General features: G+C 41.5%; 1 protein-coding gene across 1 annotated transcript in view; it reads left to right on the top strand.

Moving 5' to 3' along the window:
• The first annotated feature begins 1,863 nt into the window (after positions 1–1,863).
• TMEM181 (transmembrane protein 181) overlaps positions 1,864–23,064 on the top strand; it is a 34,592-nt gene continuing 13,391 nt past the window's right edge. Inside the window, exons 1-6 of the mRNA XM_014888640.2 lie at positions 1,864–2,051; positions 14,559–14,662; positions 18,554–18,609; positions 19,879–19,969; positions 20,506–20,624; positions 21,665–21,784. Of these exons, the coding sequence (XP_014744126.2) occupies positions 1,921–2,051; positions 14,559–14,662; positions 18,554–18,609; positions 19,879–19,969; positions 20,506–20,624; positions 21,665–21,784 (621 nt within the window). The 5' untranslated portion in view covers positions 1,864–1,920. The remainder of the gene's footprint in view (positions 2,052–14,558; positions 14,663–18,553; positions 18,610–19,878; positions 19,970–20,505; positions 20,625–21,664; positions 21,785–23,064) is intronic.

Genomic DNA, 23,064 nt, shown 5'->3' with positions numbered 1-23,064 from the left:
ATGAAGGTCTGCAGGGCTGGGCTAAGTGAGCAGCAAGCTGAAATACCAGAAATACAAGCTGAGATAGAAGATCTTCACAAAAGAAAATAGATTGGCAGTTTTAATAGAAGTGTCTGTTCAATATTAAAAAAATGTTTTAATGCTTTTCTCATTTACTAAAATAAGGAAACCTGAAATTTCTTTGACGAAAAGGTTTGGATGCAAGCTAATTTTTTTTTTTTTTAATATAAAAATGTTACCTAGGAATTGCATGCAACCCTGAGCACTGCTTGTTTCGTCAAAGTATTGAAGTGTTTTGGAGACTCAAAATGCATCCTTGACCTCCTTAGAGTCTTTTGAGCATTTAATGTGGACCACAATGGGAATATACAGTTGCTTGTGTCTTCCCAGAAGCTTTGCTATTCACAGGCCTAATTTTAACCCTGTAATATCTGATATTTGTTGGTTGAAACACTGTCTGTTTTTTGTTTTTGGTTTTTTTTTTTGACAGCAGAAGTTGGTGGATTAATATGTGGTCAATGCTAACACCTTCTCTGTGAGTAACCTGCCAGCCTTCCATAGAAGGTATTGGAACCCTCCCATGGCATTTGAGGTGTAGGGAGACAAACACCATTGGAAGCCAGCCTGGATAATCAACACAACAAAGAGCATTGCATTTCTGGAATGGTGCTGCTCTGGACCCTCAAGAAACAAACAAACCAACCAGCAAACCAACAAAAAACTCCTTTGTCTCAGGCTTAAATGTGAACGTGGCTTTTATCCTACTGCTATGTCTTCTCAAGCTTACAAATATGCATAGGTAGGAAATAGAAATTCTCCGTCAGAGATGAACCTTCCTCTCCCTTTCTCCCCCACCTGCTGGGGGAGATGATTTGTCTGTCCCTCTCCCACTGCACAACAAGAAGTGCCCTCTTGCCAGCACACATTTGTGAGAGATCAATTTAAGTAAAAATGCATCTTCCAGTCTTAGTGTGTGATAAAATACAGACTAAGGGCAAGGCTGGGAAATAACCCAGCCCAGCTTCCTGAATGTCAATAGGGAAGATATTTACATGAGAGGAGCAGTGTACAGAAGACTTTTATATTTATCCCTTGTAGACACAATGTTTGCATACCAAGAGTAAAGGGATTTTTGCTTTTAATATGGATCTCATCACTGCCATTAGTTAGTGGAAATTAAGGCTTCAATTGATTGAATAATTTTAACGAGTTTAAATATGATTTTTTTATGAAGGAAAGTTTAATATGAATGAAACTAACATGGCACTCTATCAACTGACTAGAGTCCAGCTCACAGTTTCTAGATTTAGACAATGTAAACAGCATCATTCTTAGTTTTGGACCATTTACAGTGTCATGACTATGAAAAATGGATTTAGCATAGGGTTTCTTTTACATACCTGCTTCGATGGGGAAAAGTAACAATAAAAATCAGGCCATTTATTTTACATAGACCTGTTATGCTTTTGAGAACAAAACAGTTTAATTTTTTTAAAAAAGATAATAATAACAGAGATGTTTTTAGCAGAGGTAACGCGAGCTCGTTGCTTACGTCCCAGCACCGGCTGCCCCTCTCCGTGGTGCTGAAGCGGCTCTCGCCGCCCCCGAGGGTGCGGGCTGGGCTCGGAGGGCCCGCCCTGCATCCTCCGCCCCTGCATCCTCTGCTGCTGCATCCCCCATTCCTGAATCCTTCGTCCCTGCGCCTCCCGCCCCTGCATCCCTGTCCCTTGCACTCGGCCCCTTGGATCCCCCTTCCCTGCATCCCTCTCCCTGCATCCCCCGCTCCTGCATCCGCTCCCCCCCGCTCCCGCCGCCGCTGCGGCTCCTGCGCCGCCCCCGCCCCGCGGCCGCGCAGCGCCGGGTGGGCTCCGGCGGGGCTCCATGGCGGAGCGCGGGGCCTGAGGCGGCGGCGCGGGCGGCATGGAGGCGGATTTCGCCGCCTTCGGGAGCCCGCTGTGCGGCGAGGTCAAGCGCTTCTGCCGGCGGGTGCGGGAGACGTACCGGGAGATCCAGGAGGACCTGACGCCCTACAAGGATGATCGCTACTACCGGTACTGCCGGGCGCGGCTCCGGCCGGGATCGGGGGCGAGCGGGGGGTTGGGCGCCGGGAATCACACGAGGAGCCCCCGGCTGAGCGCCCGGGTCCCGCAGCCCGGCGGCGGAGGGGCCGCTGCTCCGCCCTGGGGATGTGCTCTGGCAGCGCCTCCCGATCAGACTGCCCCACGCCACTCTTCCTGCCCTCACCTGTTAACACCTTGACACAGGCAATTTCCATCTGGGCCACTGTCGTAGCAAGCGAGGGGGGTGTGTTCTAGAAGCAGCCGCGAAACAATCCTGGAATCGGATAAGAATGGATTAGGAAAATGAGAGTGGTTGGCAAAGGTTGAGGTTAGAAGGGACAGATATACTGCGTGGGCTACACCCACATTTCTTCTGAGCCTTGCCCTGTCTGCTGTTTCCGTGACTGACCAGTGATGGCTGGAGAGTATGGATGGTTTGAAATTACACAAGGCTAGGGAGGGCTCCAAGGGTTGCCCTGGAGGATGCCTGGGTTGTAAATTAAAATAATTTTTTGAATTAGAGGAAGGTCCCGAAAAAATAGAATGAACATCAGGGGAAAGAGGTGCCAGGAACTATGCAGAGAATGGATGTTGTTCAGCCACACAAATACAAGCTGGGGAACAGTTATATGACATTTTTATCTCAAAAGGATATAGAACTTGTAATCTTTTATAAAATAACCTCTTTCAACAATGACATTGTCTTATACGCATGAAGAAGGTAAATGTACAGCAGAAGCATAAGATGTGAGAGTTACAGCACCCACTTTAGTCAACACTCCAGACTTTAGTACAAGCTATGTCCAATTCTGAACACCACATTTTAAGGGCCTGCCAGTGGAAGAGAGGATAAGACAGGGATCTGGATAATCAAAAGTCTCAAAAACATAGCTTTGAGGAAAATTTGAGATTACTCCCCTAAAAGAACAAACATTGAAGTTGGAGGAATAGGAATTTCTGTAAAGAGAAACTTCATGTTCATATTGGACAAAACATTACAGAGTAATATTAACTGAAGCAAGAAAAGTTCTTGTTAGACATCAAGAAAAAAAATCTGAATGGGAAGGATGGGAAAACACTACAGGAAAGGATTATCCAGAAAGACTCTAGCGTCTCCATCATTGGAGGGTTTTAAAAACTTTTGACAAACACATGCCAGGAAAGTCTTAGATCTGGCAGATGCTGTCCTAAGACAGAAGGAAAGATGAGGTACCTTGAAAGGTCTCGTCCAGCTCTATTTTACTGTGCATCTGAGCAGTCTGCTTCTGCACAGTACCCCAGCTGCTCTGCTTAAGTCATTTACTTCAGTACGTGGTTTTTCTCAGTGAAGGGGCAGGTGGTTCATTAGATTGAATTTGTCTCATTATTCACAACATCAAAGACTACAGAGTCACAGAGCTTGGAAACACAGTCTGACAGCTTGGCAGAGTCTAATAAACCACAGTCTTTCCTGGCAAAACAGTGGCTCCTTGCACTTGAATGTGGTGTAAGAAGCCATGGGAGGTGATAAGGAGCAATGTAAATGTACCTGTGTGCATCTGGCAGCATGATGAGAAATATTGGTACTAGAATGGAGAAAGAGGGGAGACATTAACTTGTGGAATTAACAAATAAGAGGTCGTGGGAGAGGCATTTGTTCAGCTTTATTTCCAGAAGAATCTTTAGCTCTCCAAGATAAACTGTAATTAATTCATTTTTATGACCTTAAGAGTGCATGGAGGAACTTCCTGCATTGAAAAGACGCTACCACAGTGAATCAAATGAGCTTGTACAGTTAGTGCCAGATTGCCCTCTCTTCAGTGACAATACCCCCAAGAGGTATCAGCTGCCAGTCATCTAGAATGAAATGGAGTAATACTGGACTCTTAGCATGGAAATAATATTTCCTGACTTACAAGTCATGCTAGTACTTCTCTGCATTCCTGAGATCTTAACCTAAGTGACCTGGTGTAAAGTGAATTTTTGTTACTGCCACTGCATACATGCTGCTCTGGCGAGTGTTTCCCTTCAGCACTACGGACGGATGTAGCAATGGCACCTTGCTTTTTAGATTCTTGGCGCGGAGGAGGGATCCTTGATGCTACCATGCATTCTTCTTACAGGCAACTCTCACTTACCAGAAGGAGAATTAGATTCATGATCCTCTTGTCCCTCTTTGTTTTACTCAGGACGTTTGGTCATGTTATAAATGAACTCTGGGATGTACTGTTGATACCTACTGCCAACCAGAAAACACGAAACTGGAAAGCTTTGGAGCAGAGCTGATACAGAAATGGAAAAACACCAAGCAGTCAGTCCCCTTTGTGACCCTTGACTCAGGAGTGCTTGCTGTAAACTGTGCAGTATGTGCTTATTTTTACTGGCAAGGGACTCAATACAAGGGGATGACCTAGCTCAGAGATGGCTGACAGAGCTGTAATCCCAAGTAAATGTCCTCTCTTGTCGTGGATGGCTGAGTAATTTCTGATTCAGCTCCAAGACCATCCCACTTTAGTGATGGGTTTTGGTGATGTTTTCCTTTAATGCACAGTGCTCTTGAACATATGGCCCAGCAGCTTTCTGTGAACAGCCTGTTCTCTGGACATGGGACACAGCTAAGGCTGGCAGACTCCTTGACCATCCCAACTTATGTCATCCCCACTCTGCATAGTCCCAGGGCACTCATTCACACTATAGAGATGGAGGGGCGTCCACGTTAGTGAGTTTGTTCTTCCCAATAGCCCAGAACAGTCTGTACCTTGTGCCTCCTGGTGTACTTCCCCATGAGCAAGAGCTACTTCACTCAATCATCTGGGAGAGACTGAGAGAACAGACATGGCTCAGCACAGTAATGGACCCCATCTGCCCAGGTTAGGGGTTCCCTAAGGCAGACATGGCACTGCATGGTGTGCTTGTCAAAGAGAGTGTGTATTTACAGACTAGTAGGTGTGATATTCACTAAACTCATTGGTAACCCAAGCACAAGTTTGGGCTGGACTCAGTGCACAGATTAGTCTGTGGTACAATACACAGTGCTTGGTGCAGTAGATAAGCTCAGAGAAGGCAGAGAAGAAAAAGTGTTACCCTCTCCTGTGGGTCATGTGGACTGCCATAAAGCACATCAGATTTATTGCAACAAATTCTGGACTGCTTTAATTTGTACCTCTGAAAAATTGCTCCAAACAAGCCCCTTGAATGAACAGTTTGTTCATTTTCCTGGTGTCTCCCCCTCCCACTCCAGTATGTTCCTTCTTGCTTTAGCATGCCTCCTGGCTGGGATGGCAGGGCAGGGAGAGCTGGCAGAGGGCTGGCAGATGACAACTCCCTTGGTTCTTAAAGCCATTTTGAGTAGACTATTGGTATGAAAAGAGCTTAGTACCAATATTATTAAAACACATTTTTATCTCTTTGACATGCTAGCAGTGAGATACCAAAGCTTACCAGAAGACACCAGGCTTCCCAATCAGCTGACAGATGATTTTCAGTGGGAATTTCATAACTCTATCACCTAGCTGATGTTGAAGAGTTGAGCTTGCTGGAAACATTTTGATAGGAATTGAAGTGCCTGCCTGATAGACAGGAGAGAGAAGGAGGGTGGCCAAATTGTGGTCTGTCATCAGAGTTGCATAACTGCAACATGGCATTCCTGAAAAATCAATTTCTAGGTTAATGAACACATCCCACTGGCTAATCAGCTTATACAGGGAAGCACAGTGTTGATGCTGAATTTAGTAATAATACCCAGAGACTGAGATAAATGACCTACAATCTGCCCTGCTTTAAACAAGGGATACATTTTAAACTCCTATCATGTAATAATATGGCATTTTGTACATAAAAAAACCCAAACTATATATAGGACATCACAAAAAGTATTTTAAAACTTGCATCTTTAATTAATGCTTGATGTTAAATAGACAGTCTTCAAACCATGTGGGAAAATGTCATTGACTGTGGTTCTGCTCCTTTGGCAAAAAGACCAGAGAATACCACATTATTTGAGTCAGCAATAAGGAGAAGCTGTTCATTTTCCCATAGAGAACTAGTCCTGTGTGCTTTAGAGAAGAAACTTGAAGCTGCCAGAAAAGGCTGTTGTGAGAAAATATACATTTCTTCACACCTGAAAATCTTCTACCAGGGCTAAAAGTGCAAGTCTGTGAGAAGCCATGGGGTCAACAAGACATTGCTGAACATCTGCACTCAAATTCCTGGGATGTTCATGCTTCCTTCAGCCTTGACCCTCGCAGGATCTTCAGTGGCTGCTTTGAGCCACAGCTCGCGCCCTTCTCTTATTCGTCCAGGGTCCTGGCAACTGGAAGAACTTGAATGACCCCAGTGTGAAGTTTATAGCTAGGGCCAGAGAGAAAAGGATGAGACTAACACTCTTTAAGTTTGCTTTAAGCTGCCATAAGCTGGCTCTGTGGCTGAAAGAAGCCATCCTAGCTCTCATTTCCCTGGTCACACATTTCTGCTCTCTTCCTCATCTGCCCACAATTAAGCCTTTATCTGCACAGTGACTGAGCAACTGATTCCTAAGTGACCTTTAACTCAGATGATTTCCATTATTCGATTCACCAGTCTAACATGAGTGCTGGCAAAATTCAAAGACCTCCAGCTAGAGAGAGGCTGGATTTCACCTGCTGTCACTGAAGCTGTAGGTGTGAGCTATGAAAGCATAAACTGGCCATGAAAGTACAGCTTTAGTGCTAAGGTGGTCAGTATAAGTAGAATCCCAGCTGAGTGAGCATTCAGCCTCTTATTCATAGCTCAGTCTGCCTTCTCTTACAAGCCTCATTCATCACATGCTGTCCAGCTCCTACAACAGATGTGGCAGACAGCAGCTTCTTGCACTATTTCATCCCAGAGCAGGTCAGACAAGGCACTGATAGGCATTTTCTTGGAAGAAGCAGTGAGACTGACTGACTCTGTGGAGAGAGAGGAGTTTCACAGTGTCTTCCCTCCAAGTATTTAGTTTGTAAACTCAGTGCAAAATTTTCCACAAAAAATAGCATGCAAATGTACATGTTTATAGTGTATTCATAACCCTTTGAAAGCTGGTAGATGGCAAACAGAAATGTGGTCCTATGGCTAGCTGAAGTGAGCTGGATTTCAAGCTCTGCCACCTACACTGTTCTCCAAGTGACTTTTGGCAAGGCTCAGTCTCTCTGTGCTTCAAGTTTCCTTCCTACTCAATTAGAAGAACATACTTTTGGTTTGAGGACAACAAATTCACGTTAGTGAGATGTCTGAGTGCCATAGTGATTGGAGCAGTCCTTGGAACAGCTCAGTAGCGTGCACATAAATGGAAGTGTAACTGCAGAGAGTCAAAACTCTACAACCATGCTTCCCAGAACACTGGGAATGGTCACAGATGCTGTAAGCACCATTCCATCATTTTCTGGCCAGGGAGAACTTGTTGAAGTGTGAAGTATGCTGAAAGCGACACAATGCATGTCATAGTCATCCATGACCTAACAACCATTGTGGCTCGGCAGTGATAACTTGTTCTGAGCAGACACTACTTTGTTAAGTTGTCCTGATTACTCAAAGCTTTATTTTCTTCCCCCCAGTTAATTCTTGTCTACAATTTAACCTCTTGTTGATTTAAAATGTGTAGACTTCTTCATCGACTAGTACTATGTATTTCTCAAGGCAGCTATTTTTATAAGATTACTAAGTGATCATCAGTGCTGGAAATCACAGATGGGATAAATACCAGTATCAATGACTACATTAATTCCCAGCATGTTTTTAGGTTCAGTGGCATTACACAACAACCATACTGGGTCCCACAGGTCACAAGTAATGACATAACTGTCCCCAGAGTAATGGAATAAAATCAATAATATTCTTAATCCTAAGTACTTTTTAAAAGAAAATGCAGTAAGATCATTGTATCATCTAAGTAAGCTTTTAATGAAATTATTTATTTGAAGAGATAATTTTTAAATTGTATGTTGACGGATCTATCTAAACAATTCTGGGGTCATCCCAAAGTGGCTCTGTCTTATGTATATGACAAACACAAAGCCAGGCAGTTACTCTGAAATTCGTTCAAGACTATACATCAGGTATTCCCACATTTTTTAGTAATTGCATTGCTGACTTTCTATGGGCAGAAGTTAGAGCTATCAAAAATGACTACAAAATATAGTTTGGCTAACCCCTATACCTTCCTACTCTTTGCTATCACTACCCAGGTTGACAATCTTTGTTGCCCAGTCTTAGGACCTTTAACAGAAATTCAGAACAGAAATCCGACTTTATCACAATGTTAAATAAACATTATTTAACATTGTGCAAGAACAAAACACTGTTAGGTATGAACTAGAGATTTTTATTACATGGTGTGTTTAAAGTAGTTGCTCACTCCTAGGATTTAATTTCGGTTGCTCGTGAGCTGACTGAATTCTCTGTAAACACAATACATCAATTGCATCCCTTGAATACCACAAAGTTTCGTGCAGGTGACTGCAGTGATAGCATTTTAATTCCACTGAAAGAGCTGGTAAACAAAATGATTTACAACCCAGGTGGCAGTAAACATGTGCGTGCTCAGCATGGATATGTCACATTAGGCCTTTTGCCTAAAATGGATGGGTTTAGACTGGGTTCAGAACCACTTCTCTGTCCTAAGTATTTTCTGTTTATATTTATGTTAAATTTCCCTCTGCTACCTATGGTTGCTACTACAACAGCACAAGATGATAAAGCACACTGGAAAGGTGGAAAATACTGCTGTTATCCCAACACAATGACACTTTTGGCCACCTAACCAACAGTATGAGGTTCAACTAGACCAAGTGCTGGGTTCTACATCTTGGCCACAACCCCAGGTAGTGCTACAGGCTTGGGGAAGAGTAGCTGGAAAGTGGCCTGGCAGAAAAGGGCCTGGGGGTGCTGGTCAGCAGCAGCTGAACATGAGCCAGCTGTGCCCAGGTGGCCAAGAAGGCCAATGGCATCCTGGCCTGGATCAGCAATGGTGTGGCCAGCAGGAGCAGGGCAGGGATTGTTGCCCTGAACTCAGCACTGGTGAAGCCACACCTCAAATCCTGTGTCCAGTTTTGGGACCCCTCACTACAGGAAGACATCGAGGGGCTGGAGTGAGTCCTGAGAAGGGCCGTAAAGCTGGTGAAGGGTCTGGAGCACAAGGCTGATGAGGAGCAGCTGAAGGAGCTGGGGGTGTTCAGCCTTCGGAAAAGGAGGCTCAGGGGAGACCTCATTGCTCTTGACAACTCCCTGAACGGAGGCTGTAGCCGGGTGAGGGTTGGTCTCTTCTCCCAGGGAACCAGGAACAGCACAAGAGGAAATGGCTTCAAGCTGTACCAGAGGAGGCTCAGGTTGGACATTAGAAGGAATTTTGTCACAGAAAGGGTGATTAGATGGAACAGGTTTTCCAGGGAGGTGGTGAAGTCACCACCTTAAAGGTCTTTAAGGAAAGACTGACATGGCACACCGTGCCATGGTGCAGCTGACACGATGGACTCGATGATCTTGGGGGTCTTTTCCAACCTAACTGGTTCCCTGATTCTGTGTTACTGTGATTTTGAACCGGCAGCCATGGGCTGGCGCTGCAAGCCGGCTCACCAAAGACAAGCCGATGCCCTCCGGCCGCCCCAGCGCAGCGCGGCCGCGTGTCCCCTCGGGCTCGCCGTAGCTCCCCCGCCCCTCCCCTCAGCTCCCCCGCGGCCGGGGCGCGGCGGGGCCCGTGACGTGTGTGGGGCCGCGTGGCGGCCGCGCGGTGACGCACGCGGAAGGCGTCGCGCGGCGCCGGCTGTGCCACGGCGGCGCGCGGAGGAGGTGCCGGCAGCGCGCGCGCGGCGCCGCGATGGAGCCGTGAGTGGGGGCGGGGAGCGGCGGGGGGCGCGCGAGCCTGAGGGGCACCGGTTCGCTCCGGGTCCGGGAGAACAAACTGCTTTCTCTGAGGGAGGAGCTGAGGGTTGTCATTCACGGAATCACGGAATGGGCACGCTTGGAAGGGACCACAGTCATTGGCCGTCTGTTCCAGCCTGCCTGCTCGGGCAGGGTCGGTCCTAGAGCACGTGGCACGGGATTGTGTCCGGACGGGTCTTGAGTATCTCCCGGGAGGGAGGCTCCTCCGTCTCTTTCGGCAGTCTGACTCTAATTCCGTTCATACACGCTATCCTCTTTGAGGATATCGGCTTGCCAAGGGTTAAATGAATGTTTCTGAGGTTGTGGTTCGCCACTCAGAACCCCGAGGGTGGCTTCCCTTTTCCTAAGAGGAACGCTATGAGTTTGCCTTTTATATAGCGAATGAAACCTCCCTCCACCCCCGGTATCTCCAGTCTCAGATTGTTTGTTAAGGAAAAAGAAAAACTTGTTTTCCCGGATATTTCTTGGCATGGACAGAGCCATAGCCGTGATTAACTATTCAGACTTAAATGAATACAACAAACAACGACTAAAAAACCAAAAAAGCCAAACCCACCTCGTGCACACATACAAAGGTAAAGCATAGCCACGTTTATCGGTCAGTTGTCATGTAGCAGTTCTGTACAGTAATGACAATGTTAATTTGGTGCCTTTTTTTATGTAGTCATGTGCTGCCTCTTTAGCTATTAACCCTTGTTGAATACATTTGCAAGAATAAATTAAAGGTCTTCTGAGGGACACCGAAGCAAGCAGTGTCTTTAAACCACGAGCAAGTGCAGGGTGTGTGGATAGCCCCAGTACTGTGAACGTAGGTAGCATATATAATTATTCAAATCAGAGTGGGTTTGATGGTTCTATTTGAGAGTGAGCCTAAAATAGAGAAGAGCAGTTGGAGGCAGAGATGTTGAGGCTAGGATTTTAGAAAAGCTGTTGTGCATAAAAGTGAGTTATTTCTGGTTTTAATATCAACTCTGTACCTACCTACTGCTTAATGTCAGTTTCACCACAGCTTTCCCTTCTTATAAGTCAGTCTTAAATGAAAACTATTATATAACAGGCTCTGTTTTTCATGATGGTTTTCATTAAAGACTTTGTTGTGCAGTCATGAGAAGTGATTTGGAGATGAGGAATATCCTGAGAAACATTTTGCTGAATCTTTTGAGACAAAATTTTACTCCAAAAGCAAGATGTAAGCCACCTTTACATCTCACATATGGGTGGCTACTGAAAGATTGCAGTTGTTATGAGTGTGTGTTTCCAAAGTTAACTCTGTCACAGGCTGCACTAGAGCAGTTTAGTCTTACTGAGTGCTGTTTGAGATGTCTCAGTATAATATTTCTCTGTATCTCAGTGCTTTCTCCTCCTTTGCAGTCAGTTTCAGACATAAGTTAATTATAAACCACTCTGAGTTAGGACAAAGCTGAGTGTATGTGGTAAAAGCTACTTGAAAGACCTGCAGACAGTTGGATAACTGGTCTTGAGCTTTTGACTGCTGTGGTTGGGCTGATTAAAGCATCTGCCACTTCGCTTGGCAAAGCAAAGCACAGTTCTTTACTTGCTTGAACAGGTGCAACTAGCGTGAGGAATCTTTTTTCATTTTCCCATAAATGTTTCCAACATTTCATTCTTTACTGGGCCTTCCAAGTGTAAGATAGAGGATGTCAATGGGGCATCACCAACTTGCACTCATGTATATTCATAAACTTTATAAAATCTCTTTCCAAAAGAAGGTGTTGAACAATGAACTTATGGGAAGGTGATTTTACCTGCTTTGTATGTCAGCTGATGATAGGTGCAACGAGACACTTAAATCTACACAAGGAAGTTCTTCGGTGAGGGGCAATGAACCATGCATCACCTGATAGGAATGCTGTAAATTGTTGTTTGCCCTCATGAGAAATGCAGTTAAGATTTGGCTGACTTCTTACATTTGCTGTTAATAAAAGTGTCCACGTTGTCTTACTGACCTCTAAATCAGCTCATTCAGTCAGTGGCTTAAGTGAGACTTGAGGAGTACAGGTGTGAATGGAAGGAAAACGTGGGGTGTGTGCCTCCTGTCTGTGCCTCTGCTCTTGGCTGGGTACAGCATCTCTGTTGGTTGTACACCTGCTCATTCTGACTATTAGGTATTGCACCATCTGGAGAGCAATTAGAATGAAGAATGAGCCAATGTCTGGAATGCGTTTCTTCAAAAGCTCACAAGCACATCTGATTTGGCTTATGAGTAAATCAAGGTGCTAATTGCCAGCGGTTGTAACACTCTTGGCTGGGTGAGGAACTGGTAGCTTTCCTGTAAGGAGTGTGGAGAGGGAGCTGCTTTTCACATTCACATCATGCATTTTGAAACGTCTGCAAAAGCTTTGAAATTAGGAAACTTATCAGAAGAACAAAGCACATGCACAGCACGTCAGAAGTATCCTTCATCAGCCTGTAGCTGTTAAGTGGATGCCCAGATGTGAGCTGTTCAGAAGAGCACAAGTATATGTTACGCTTTACTGCTAATATGATATTCTTCCAGTTGTCAGCTACGCTCAACCCTTGGACTTTCCTGTGTTGAGATATCCTCAGTATGTGCTCTGCCATGAAGCATTTGGTAATCACTTGAAGTCTTATAGTAAATTTAGGCATGTCCACATTTTATGTACTATTTTTATGTATCAAGCATTTTCTTGTTGAGATTAATACTTTGGTATCTCAAGATAATATCCCATACTTCATGTACTTAGGTAGACAGGGAGTACCAGGTCATCTGTGGAACTGAAGGAGCCCCTGTAGCTGATGGAAAAATGCACCTTAGTTAGTTGTTTTAGTACATATTTAATAGCTTTAATATGGTTTAAATGCTTGAAGGCTGAGGTTTTAAGACATTGATATAAGAAAAATACTGTGGTTACATCCCTGCAAAAGTTGTGCAGACAAATTCTGGTTTGAAATACTTCTATTAATTGGCATTTTTAAAAGTCAGCTTAAAATCCCATTTGCCTGTGAGGCTTCTGTGTGATGATCCGATACTGCTTATGTAATAATTACTTGGTCATTTCATATATGGTTTTCTTTTTCTGGCTGTACAGTCAGCTGTTCTGACCTCTAGACTGATGCAGAGTTTCTGCTGTAAGTAAATGTGTGTGGCAAGTGTTTTGCAGGTGCCGTGCCTGGAGTCCTGCACGGCCAGTTTGTGCAGATTTGTAACATTTGCAGCTACTTGCTTGCAGTTCTTGTTACTTCTGCAGGGTTTTCCTCCCTTCCCCACCTCCTTTGTGTATTGATAGATTAAGATTTGGATCTCTCAAACTTTACAGTAAAGAAATAATGCAAATTGATTTTGGTAGTGCTTCATTTGGAGTAAATGCAGTAATTCTCAAAGAAAATAGAGGTTTTTATTATAAAATCCTTGCGCTGGTTTAAAGTGAATTGTTTACCTTGCTTTTAAGGGCTGCCATGCATGCAGCATGTGGTACCTGGTCCCAAAATTCAGGCTGGGCTTATGGGAAGGATTTCACCACCTTTTCTGCAATTCTTTGTTAATGTGGTGAACCAGTAAGAGCACCATTCAGCTGGTGAAAAGATGAAAGAAGTTTTATGCCAAGCTAAAAGGGAGCACTGTCACTAAAGTCTTATGGTTTCATTTCTTTCCATGGTGGTGCTCATGCAAATTTATTGAAAAACACCACCACCACTCCATCAGCCCCCCAGTCCTACAGCTTTCCCATATAAACTGTACAGGTTCCTATGATCATACCTCCTCGAACAGCAGTAGAAAGTCAGGTATGTGGTGGCTCAGTTCTGGCATAACTCAAGAGGAAATGTTGGCTGTATTTTTAAACATGGTGGATTTGTTCACCTTGTGTAGGATTAGTTATTTGATCATATTTCCCTTAGGCTAACAGAACTGGAAGTTACCTGTTTTCCAGGGAATGCAATTGGTATTTTCAATGCACACCCACACCCCTGCCCCCTCGTTTTGTCTTTAACCTAATGATAACCACCAATGCATAGTGCAAGAGATGTCATTGCTCGTTTGTGTATTTGTATTTAGGTGTCCAGTAGTAAACTTGGGTTCAGGTTTTTATTTCCCAAGCTTTGGTGGAGCTCAGACAAAAATTCAAAGACTGAGCTTGCACATCTAGCAGATCTGGAGTTCTGCCCTACTCCTTGTTAGGGATGATCCTGCAGGGTTGAAGTATATTTATAAGGTATAGACAACTCATCAAGATCCTGTGCAGGTAACTGAGTTGTTAGTGATGTCTGTCCCTTTAGATGAAGCTCTCATTGCAGGAGACACAGGGTCTTGGACATTTAAGTTAATAATGTATGGAATAACAAAAACAACCTTTTTTCCTTGTAAGAAGTGTTTTCTATTGCTCAAGATTTAGGACAATAGAAAACCCTAGCATGAAAAAATGGGTAAAATGCCTACATTTTGGAGATGTGTGTGTACATACATATGTTTAATAATTCCTGTTATCTTTGCTCTATGAAGAAGCATGAATATCTTTTTTTCGTAGTGTTACATGTTACCTCAGAGTTTTGTTTAATTTTCTTTGTTGTAGAATGAGTGGGGTTTATTTTCTACCCCTTTAGAAATATGACCGACATTAATTCTGTGGTTTCTTTTGCTTCCTGTAGGCTGGCCCCGATGCGATTGTATACACTGTCCAAAAGGCATTTTGTTCTGGTCTTTGTAGTGTTCTTTGTTTGTTTTGGTCTGACAGTCTTCATAGGAATAGCAGGTAAGGATGTTCTCTTTTTAAAAGATTACAGTTCTCATATACTTTGTCTAAACCTGTTGGTATTTGCAGATGTGTTTAAATGCTAATGAGCTTACTGTTCCTGAGATGTCTGAGGGAGCATTAGTCTTGACAGGGAAACGTTTCTTCCATCTCACTTTTTCATAGGAGTACTGCCTACAAAGACTCAGTATGTGCAACTGCTTTGCAGGGGAGAGTCAGCAAAATGAAACAAAAGCAGCTTCATTCATATTGCAATTCAGCAGACTGCTACATTAATTGTTTTTCTTTGTATTTCTGTCTGTAAAATGGTAGAGCTAATGCTTGATTTCCTGTGAGGAAACTGGTAACTGTTTGTAAAGCCTTCTAAACGTTTGGGTGATAAATGCTATGTAAATACAAAATACTTAAGTGTAAAAACATGAACTTCACTTGTCAAACATATATGAGCTTAGCTTGGTTTCAGAGATCTTTGTGAGAGTCCTGACATGACCTGGGAAGCTAAGCACATAGTGCCTGGGTACTCATCCTGGAGATCAGAGAGATTTGTCATCATCTGGTCAACAAAGCTGCAGTGTCACTAGGGAGCTGAAAAGCATAGGACCCTTCTTTATTTCATGCCAGGGAGCTTTTCCAGGGCTAAAACATGCTTGAAAAATAAGTCAGTGTGCTCTCCTAGCAGGGTTAAATATACTAATACTCTGTTGTCAGGAGAGCCTTATCAATACAGAAGTGATGGGATGAAGGGAAAGGTGGGGCTGGTACTCATTAAGCAACTCACCCCCTATGAAAGAATTACTTGAGGTTGTTACCATCTTCATCTACTTTACTGCTGACTTCCACATCACTCAGCATATCCAGAGGGTTCTCCTGTGCCCCTCTCTGACACTTCTTGGCCCATCTGTTGGGTTGTTCCCACCTCTGTCCTGTCTGTCACCTCTTTTAGAGTGAGAAGGGCTGCCCAGGCCTGGGAGTCATCCAGTCCTGCCTGCCTTAGCAAGAAGGGCGGGTTAATTGGAGGCATCTGTTGGGGCTTTTTATGCCCATCTGTGCTTTGTAGGTAGTACATTTTTCATAATAGCCTTCAATAATAGAATTTGTCTGTGAAATAAAACCTTTTTTCCTGCTGTATGATTTATTATAGCCGCTGAAGGGTCTAAATAGGCTTTCAGTTCATAAAGGTTAACCGCTGATAATCCGTGACTTGGTGAAGGATGCTGAAGGGCGTTATTTGGCCACTAAAATACTGCATAAACATATTTGCAAAAGTGCATTTTATGATAAAGGAAAAAAGAAAATAATTATTTAATTTAGTAATTTGTCTATTTGGCTTTAAAATTGAACCATTTTTGTACTTGTGTACTTATACTGCTAGGCTGCAAGAAATGAAAGAAAGTTGTTTTATGTAAGACTAGGCAAAAAGCAATGCTCCTGGAAGAGAAAACTTAGTATTTTGTTCTTAATCGGTAGCAGAACCTGAGAGGGAGCTGTGCTGGTGTATTGTGCCTACATGCAGAGTAATCTGATGATATAGTTACCTTTGACCCAGGGGACTTGGCTGCTGTAAGCAACGCTTGGTCATCTGTAGCATGCTGTGGTCCCAGGCCTTGCTCGTCATCCCCATCAGGAACTGTCATGGCTATGGGGCTCTTGTCCTTGTAAGATTGGTTTGCTGGATAGCTTGGCTGACACTGTTCATTATTATAACTTAAATATTTTTAGAAGAGTGCTGTTTACCTTGGGAGGAGACTCACTGAACAATTACTGTGCTATTCCTCAGGGCTTTTGTTGACAGCTGCTTGCTTCCAGTGAATAGAAGGAGGGGCCTTAGCAGCAGCATGCTCCCTCATTAAAGGGTACCGTCTGAGGAAAGCTCACCAAACCCACTAAATAAATGAAAGTGTGGGATATACATCCATATTTTCTGTGCTACTTAAATATGCCATTGCCCACACTCAACATCAATACCTACAGTTTGGGAAGCCTGGCAGAACTCCTGATTTTCATCTGAGAAATCGAGACAGTTTGATTGGAGATGGATGCTGCTCTTACAGTTCCTATAACCCAAAACACACAGAGACTTATTTGGTCTTTTTTCCAAGTTGCACTCACTTTCTCTTTTCACAATGGGTCTGTGCTGTCTTTGGAGTGAAACAAGTTCAAAGAAAATCCAAGGTGCAAGGTGCATTTTCTGTAGCTATGCTGTTCATCACCTCAGGGTGGTTCTTTGCCTTCATCTGTTATTATGTTACCTGAGCAAGACTAAAAGACAAGCAATAACTATTTAAATTAGTCTCCATTTGTTAATAACGCAGCCACAGCATCATTTTGTTTCAAAAGCTTTTGTATATCATTTGCTAGAGAAGAAGCAGTTATAGCACTAGAACTTCATTACTTGTTTGGTTGCTGTTCTTAAAAACTTTGACTGTGATTTTTCTGTCCCAATATTGGTTCATATCTTTCACTTAAAAAAATAAAACCCTTAAAAAGGCTAATTCTAATTGTTTCATCAAGACTTAATTACTGATATATGATGACTTACCAATTTGAGCACCTACTCAGTTTTGCTTTTTAAAACAAAAAATGCCTATCAAAAATCTGGTTTATATGTATTTGAGAACTGAAAAGTTCAGCGATGCAGAACTGACTTTACAGTGAGTGGTGTTAGCGATGTTGCACAGCAATTCTAATGTGAAATTCTGGCTATGATGGCTGAAATTCTTATTTTTTCCTTTTAAGTCTGTAAGATGGTTAATATTGTTATTAGAGTGGTTGTAGGAAACCCAAGCAGTGCTGCATTTTTAGAGCTGTCATGACAGCTAACCTATCTTGGACAGAGTGATCCCATGCTGCTGATTTATAAACTTCCTTCTTTTCCATTGTTTCTCAGTAGCAACTTTGAAGGGTTTGGTCTTCGTGAGAAACTGCTTTTCTTGCATAATTGTAATGATACTGAGTTTGTGATTAAATGAGCATATTTTGAGGGTTAAAAAATTCCATTGAATTGCCAGACCAAATATGTACAGGGAGAGACCATTTGGACAGAGGGATCTTCCTGGCCCAAATGCAGGTGTATATGTCTTGCTCATGTCCCTATCTGCTATACATCCACTGTATGTGTTCACAACCTGCTGTATAGACACAGCAGGTGTCTATAGTTTTCTACTCTTTTTCTACTCTTCCCTGTCACTTTCCTGGTTTAGTCCTTTTGTGTTTTGTGTGCATTCCTCTTGTCCTCAGTACCCCATGCTCTTGCATACCTAAAGGGAAATTGTATCACTGTCTGGAACCACCTTATCAGGGGTTATGCAGAAGATGGGGCTTTTCTCAGAGGTGCAACACAAGCTGGAACACAAGAAATTCCACTTAGCTATTAGGAAATTTTTCTTACTGTAATGGTGGTTTCCCAGACAGGCTGTGGGGGTCTCAGTCCTTAAAGATGTTTGGACATGGTCCTCAGCAACCTGATCTAATTGAACAGGGGAGTTCTGTAGCTGAGTGCTTTCATGACTGCATTCCCATAAACTCTTGGGAGATACATATACATAGATAGACAGATACAAACTTATATGAATAAACACTGCTTCTAAAATTGCAGTAGTTTAGAGTACACATTCAGGGCTTTGACATGGAGTTCTTGATTTATAATTTACTTTAATAATGTGTAGAAATACCATGGCAGAGATACTTAAAGGAACATGCAGGTCAAATTTATAAATTATGTTGAAATGTACAAGTGCTTTATCCTTTATCTGAAGCATCTGAAAAATGGAATACTATTTACCTACTTTGCAAGGGGTATTTTGTACAGTCTTTTGAAAACCTATATTTACATAATCACTTATATGTATACTTCAATATTATTTTCTTTCTTCCTTCTTATATATTGTGTAGGTCCTAATGTAATTGAAACTTCTGTAGCAAGAACTGACTTAAATAACAGCCTAAAGGTAAGAGTTAATAAATATTGTTGGATTATATGAATGGCTTTATTTGATGTTAGTAATGTTAAACATTTCCCTCTTTCTCCCCAGCTATTTTAAATATTTAAACTTGTACTGCTGAATGTCTTAGTGGTACTTCCCAGTTTGAAGCTGAACATGCAATATTGTACTACTGCTTTGTTAATTCATGAATAGCCCAGCAACAATTTCTGGTCTCTTACTGTTGTGAGAGCTCAGGTGGGGATTTCTAGGATGTTTCTTGACAGCAGTTTCTGATAATGAAACATGTGAATTTTTCCTTTGTGAATTGATGTTGGAGATTCTTGTAGGGGGTTCAGAAATAGAAATTGAGAACATGCATTGAAAAACAATGCGCTCAGTGGCGAGAAATGCTATCCCTCTTGTGATTTCCCTTTCTATCATCTGTAAAGAAATATTTCTCATTAATTTTTCACTATCATGTGACCAAGACATGGAATCTGGCTTCCTAAGAGGAACATTCACATGTTCTCAAATGCTTTGATATTTTGGTTCTTGGTTCTTGCATTTTTGTTTGTCTAGCTCTTCAGTGTCAACCTAATATCTAAAGTATTTTTTGTGAGAGTGCAAAAAAGGTTTTGTTGTGGGTTTTTTCTTAAAGTATATTTCCTTTAAATACACTAGGACATTTATTTATTTTTTTTTACCTACCAGTCTCCTCTATATGTTTGGATTAATACAATACTGTGGGTGGATTTTATCTTTTTTTTAAAGCACATCTTGATTTCAAATTAGGGAAGTCTTTCCGGTGTGTAGATTTTATCTGTTAATGATACCTTTCATTCTTTTGAACTGAATGTGGGATTTTTAGAAAACCTAGTAGAAAATAGGGCTTTTTTTGTAATTATAGCTTAACAAGTTTAAAACTGTGTAGCAAATGAAGGCTCACAAATCTGACTTTTGATGTAAAGTGCTAAAAATTATTTCTTACATTCAAGCTGGCCCTCAAGATTTTGTTTTTCATATCTGAACTTTTCTGTTTTATTGCTGCTGCTTTTATGGGGTTTAGGTAGTTGTACCTTTCCTTACTTCAGTGCTTTGCAAAATACATGTGCTGTTTAAGCTACTTCTTTGGAAGACTTCTATGTGAGCTGCTTATCACATAGAGTAGCAGGTATAAATCTCTTCTCAAAAACATTGTCACAAACATAATTAACATGCCTCTCATTGTTTTAACTACAGATATGTCATGTAACAGTGTAAAGGCTGGTGCTAACCTTGTGGGGTTTTTTGCAGCTGAAGCCATTTAATTTAAGTTCACCACCACTGTCAACTTACAACCAGCAGCTGTGGCTGACCTGTGTGGTTGAGTTGGATCAGCACGATGGTGAGAATCTGACCTAATTCTCAGGAAACTGCTATAGCAACCTCTCTATTGTATCTTTAATTCTGTCTGTCACACACATGATCCTGTTGCTTTCTGGCTGTGGTTGTTGGGTTTTTCCACTTTTCTTCCACATCACCCCCCTCCCTTGGTAAAGACATGGACAGCACTGATGGAATTGTAAGCAGCAGGAGTAGGGGAAAAGTTGTTCATTATTTTTGTGAAAACAGTAGTATCTAGATAATCGTGTATTTCCTTCTTCATTTTGGGGGGGAATTAGATGTGTAGATTGTATTGATATTGATTTTTCAATACAACTTCCCTGTATATATGTGAGAAATAGGCATTAGTAATTGTTAATCTGTCGTCAAGATTCAGTACAGGGCTTGTGACTTACCACTTATGTATAAAAATACTGTATCCCTACTCCAATAATGTAGAATTTGGATAGCATATGTGTTTTAAGTTATTTTGGAACCCTATTTGAGATTTAATTTCTGTATGTAGCAATAGATTTATGTTTTCTGTTTTAATTCCAGTGTCCCTCAAGAAGAATGTGACTATGACAGTCAAAGTCCTGGGAGTGGTGAAGGATGGAAGCACACCATACGTTAACAATCAAGTTCACAATCGGACGAGATTACTCAGTTGTGCACAAGTATGCACTTGCTTAAACAAAACTCTGATGTATTGCATCTTCTTTTAATCTGTGTGCATGCTACTTTACATAGCAAATAAGAATGTACCTTTTAAACACGTCTCAGGGAAGACTCTACAGGACAGTTTTATTTATAATGGCAATGTAGGCAGTAATGCTGACAAGACCCCTACCTGTCCCGTTATTTTTCTGTTTACTTCTGTGACTTGTGTCTATTGCTGGTTAAAGACCCCTCTTTTTTCTCAGAGTTGCTCTTTATCAGTAAAGCAGTGGGTCCTGTTCAGTCACCTAAACAGGTTTAGCAGTTCTGAAGAAAGGGATATTGTAGCAGAAGATTGGATTGGGGCTTCCAGAGGAGAGAAAAATTCTACTCCAACACCTTGCAGAATCTGCTTGAAATCAGCTGGCAACTGTGTTCTGAAAAAGCCAAATTTTTTGCCACTGTGAAGAAATATTTGGAGATTCTAATGTAATTTTCACTGAAATTTTTAAGCTTAAAAGACATTCAAAACAGCTTCTCCAGATGGAAATCCTTTAGGAAGGACATAGCTGAAGTTTTTTATGATAGGCATATATAGTTAATCAAGTGTTTTCTTTTTATATAAATATATGAAATTTACAGAAATTAATTAATAGTGCTCTATTAGATTTAATTACACTAGCCAAGAGAATAATATGCTTGGGTTTTCTCTTTCTTCCTGTTAACTTTTAAAAATGAGTTAGTACAAGGTAGCCCCATCTCACCAGCTTATTTGGTTCCATTCTGGTGCTGCAAGCAGTTGCTGTCACCAGCTCGAGTGAAAAGTTGGCACTGTTTATTGTTCAGCCACTGATCCACCTGACTGACTTTATCAGTTTCTTCTGCTCTCTCTGGTATCTTTCAGGAAAGTCTTGATCAGACTGATTGAGATTGCTGAGATGTATAATAAATATCATCAACGTTGAACCATTTAGAAACAAATTTTCCAACCTATACTAACAGTGCATATTCAGGAATAATTTGAAGACTTATATATACTATTCTCTATGTGTGTTCACAGAAATGCAGTGAAATCATTGTTGCTCACCTGGGCTACCTGAACTACACTCAATACAACATATTTGTTAGCTTTGAAGATCTAAACAAGTTGACATACACCATCCAGAATATTACTTTCACAGTAAGTATGAAAATTTATACTATTAGAAGAAGTCTCTTTAATGCTGTAGAAGTGTGTTTTTAACTGTAACAAAGAAGTGTCAAATTTTTGAAGAGAAAAAGAAAAATGCATCATCATTATTTTTTCTGTCACTATTAATGTCAGAATTATTATAGCATTTACTCTTGATAAGAGTCTAGACCAATTTTTTTAACTCTATAAGGAAAAAAAATTCTGTCAGTACTACTGGTGCTGTATTCTGTAATAGATAAATTTAGTCTGAATGCTGGGAGATATTTTTTACAATAGGCAAGCTAGATTAGAACATCCAGTTTTCTGCATTTGCTTATAGAGATGTTGCCTGTCTGCAGGGTGGTATTTTTTTCAGCCTCTCCAGGAGGTGTATCTGAATTAGCAAAATTTTTCAGAATTCGTAAGAGTGTGGGCTGGAAAGGTTTAATTAACTCAAAGAAAAATGAAGAGATTTTGGGGGGGGGGGCACTATGCTTATTAGGAAGAGAATTTTTTTTTTTATTCAGCTGATACAAGCAGATTGCTAAAATAATTCACTCAAATGATCTCCAGTGGAATAACTATCTCAGTTAATAGTGCTAAAGATTGCTTATAAAGCACTTATATCATGTGTATTGATTGACTCCAGAAAGAAATTTAGAAACATTTGCATTGGGAGAAAAGGGAACAAAACCAAGTTTATAATACAGGTTACTCTGGTATATCTTCCTATATAGCATTCAGTGTGTTAGAACAGGTAGCAATCAGAAATCTTGCTGTAAAGGAAAGATATTTTTAACATATCAAATTAACTTTAGTTAGTGTATAAAGCATATAATTAAAAATAATCTCTAAGGGGAAGAAAACCCGAGGCTTACAAACCCTTTATTTAGTCCCAGATTTCAAACAGAACAAAGTATCAGAGAATTTATAGTTTTATAGTTTTTTTTATCTTGCTTTGCAGGCTGCCTTTAAGGCAGACCTGTATGCAATCCCAAAGAAACTCCAACCCAAACTTTCCTACAACAACTAAAATTGTCACATTTATTTCATTATTACAATTGTTTATGGTGATCTCAGTTGAAGTCAATGGATTGCCTTTTGTATAATAGGTTTCACTACATATAATTTTCGTTCTACATTTACAGTTTAAAAAGACAAGACAGAGGTTGACAGATTTAATACATTGAAAGGTAAAGCTTCTTGTTCAGATGAGCAGAGCATATGTTGTGCCAGGGAGCTTACATTTCAAAAATGGCTTCAGAAGCATGCCAGGTATGAGATAAATT

Source organism: Sturnus vulgaris, chromosome 3 (assembly GCF_052056855.1).
Source record: "Sturnus vulgaris isolate bStuVul1 chromosome 3, bStuVul1.hap1, whole genome shotgun sequence".
NCBI classification, from domain to species: domain Eukaryota; kingdom Metazoa; phylum Chordata; class Aves; order Passeriformes; family Sturnidae; genus Sturnus; species Sturnus vulgaris.
This window is presented reverse-complemented; position numbering and strand designations above follow the sequence as displayed.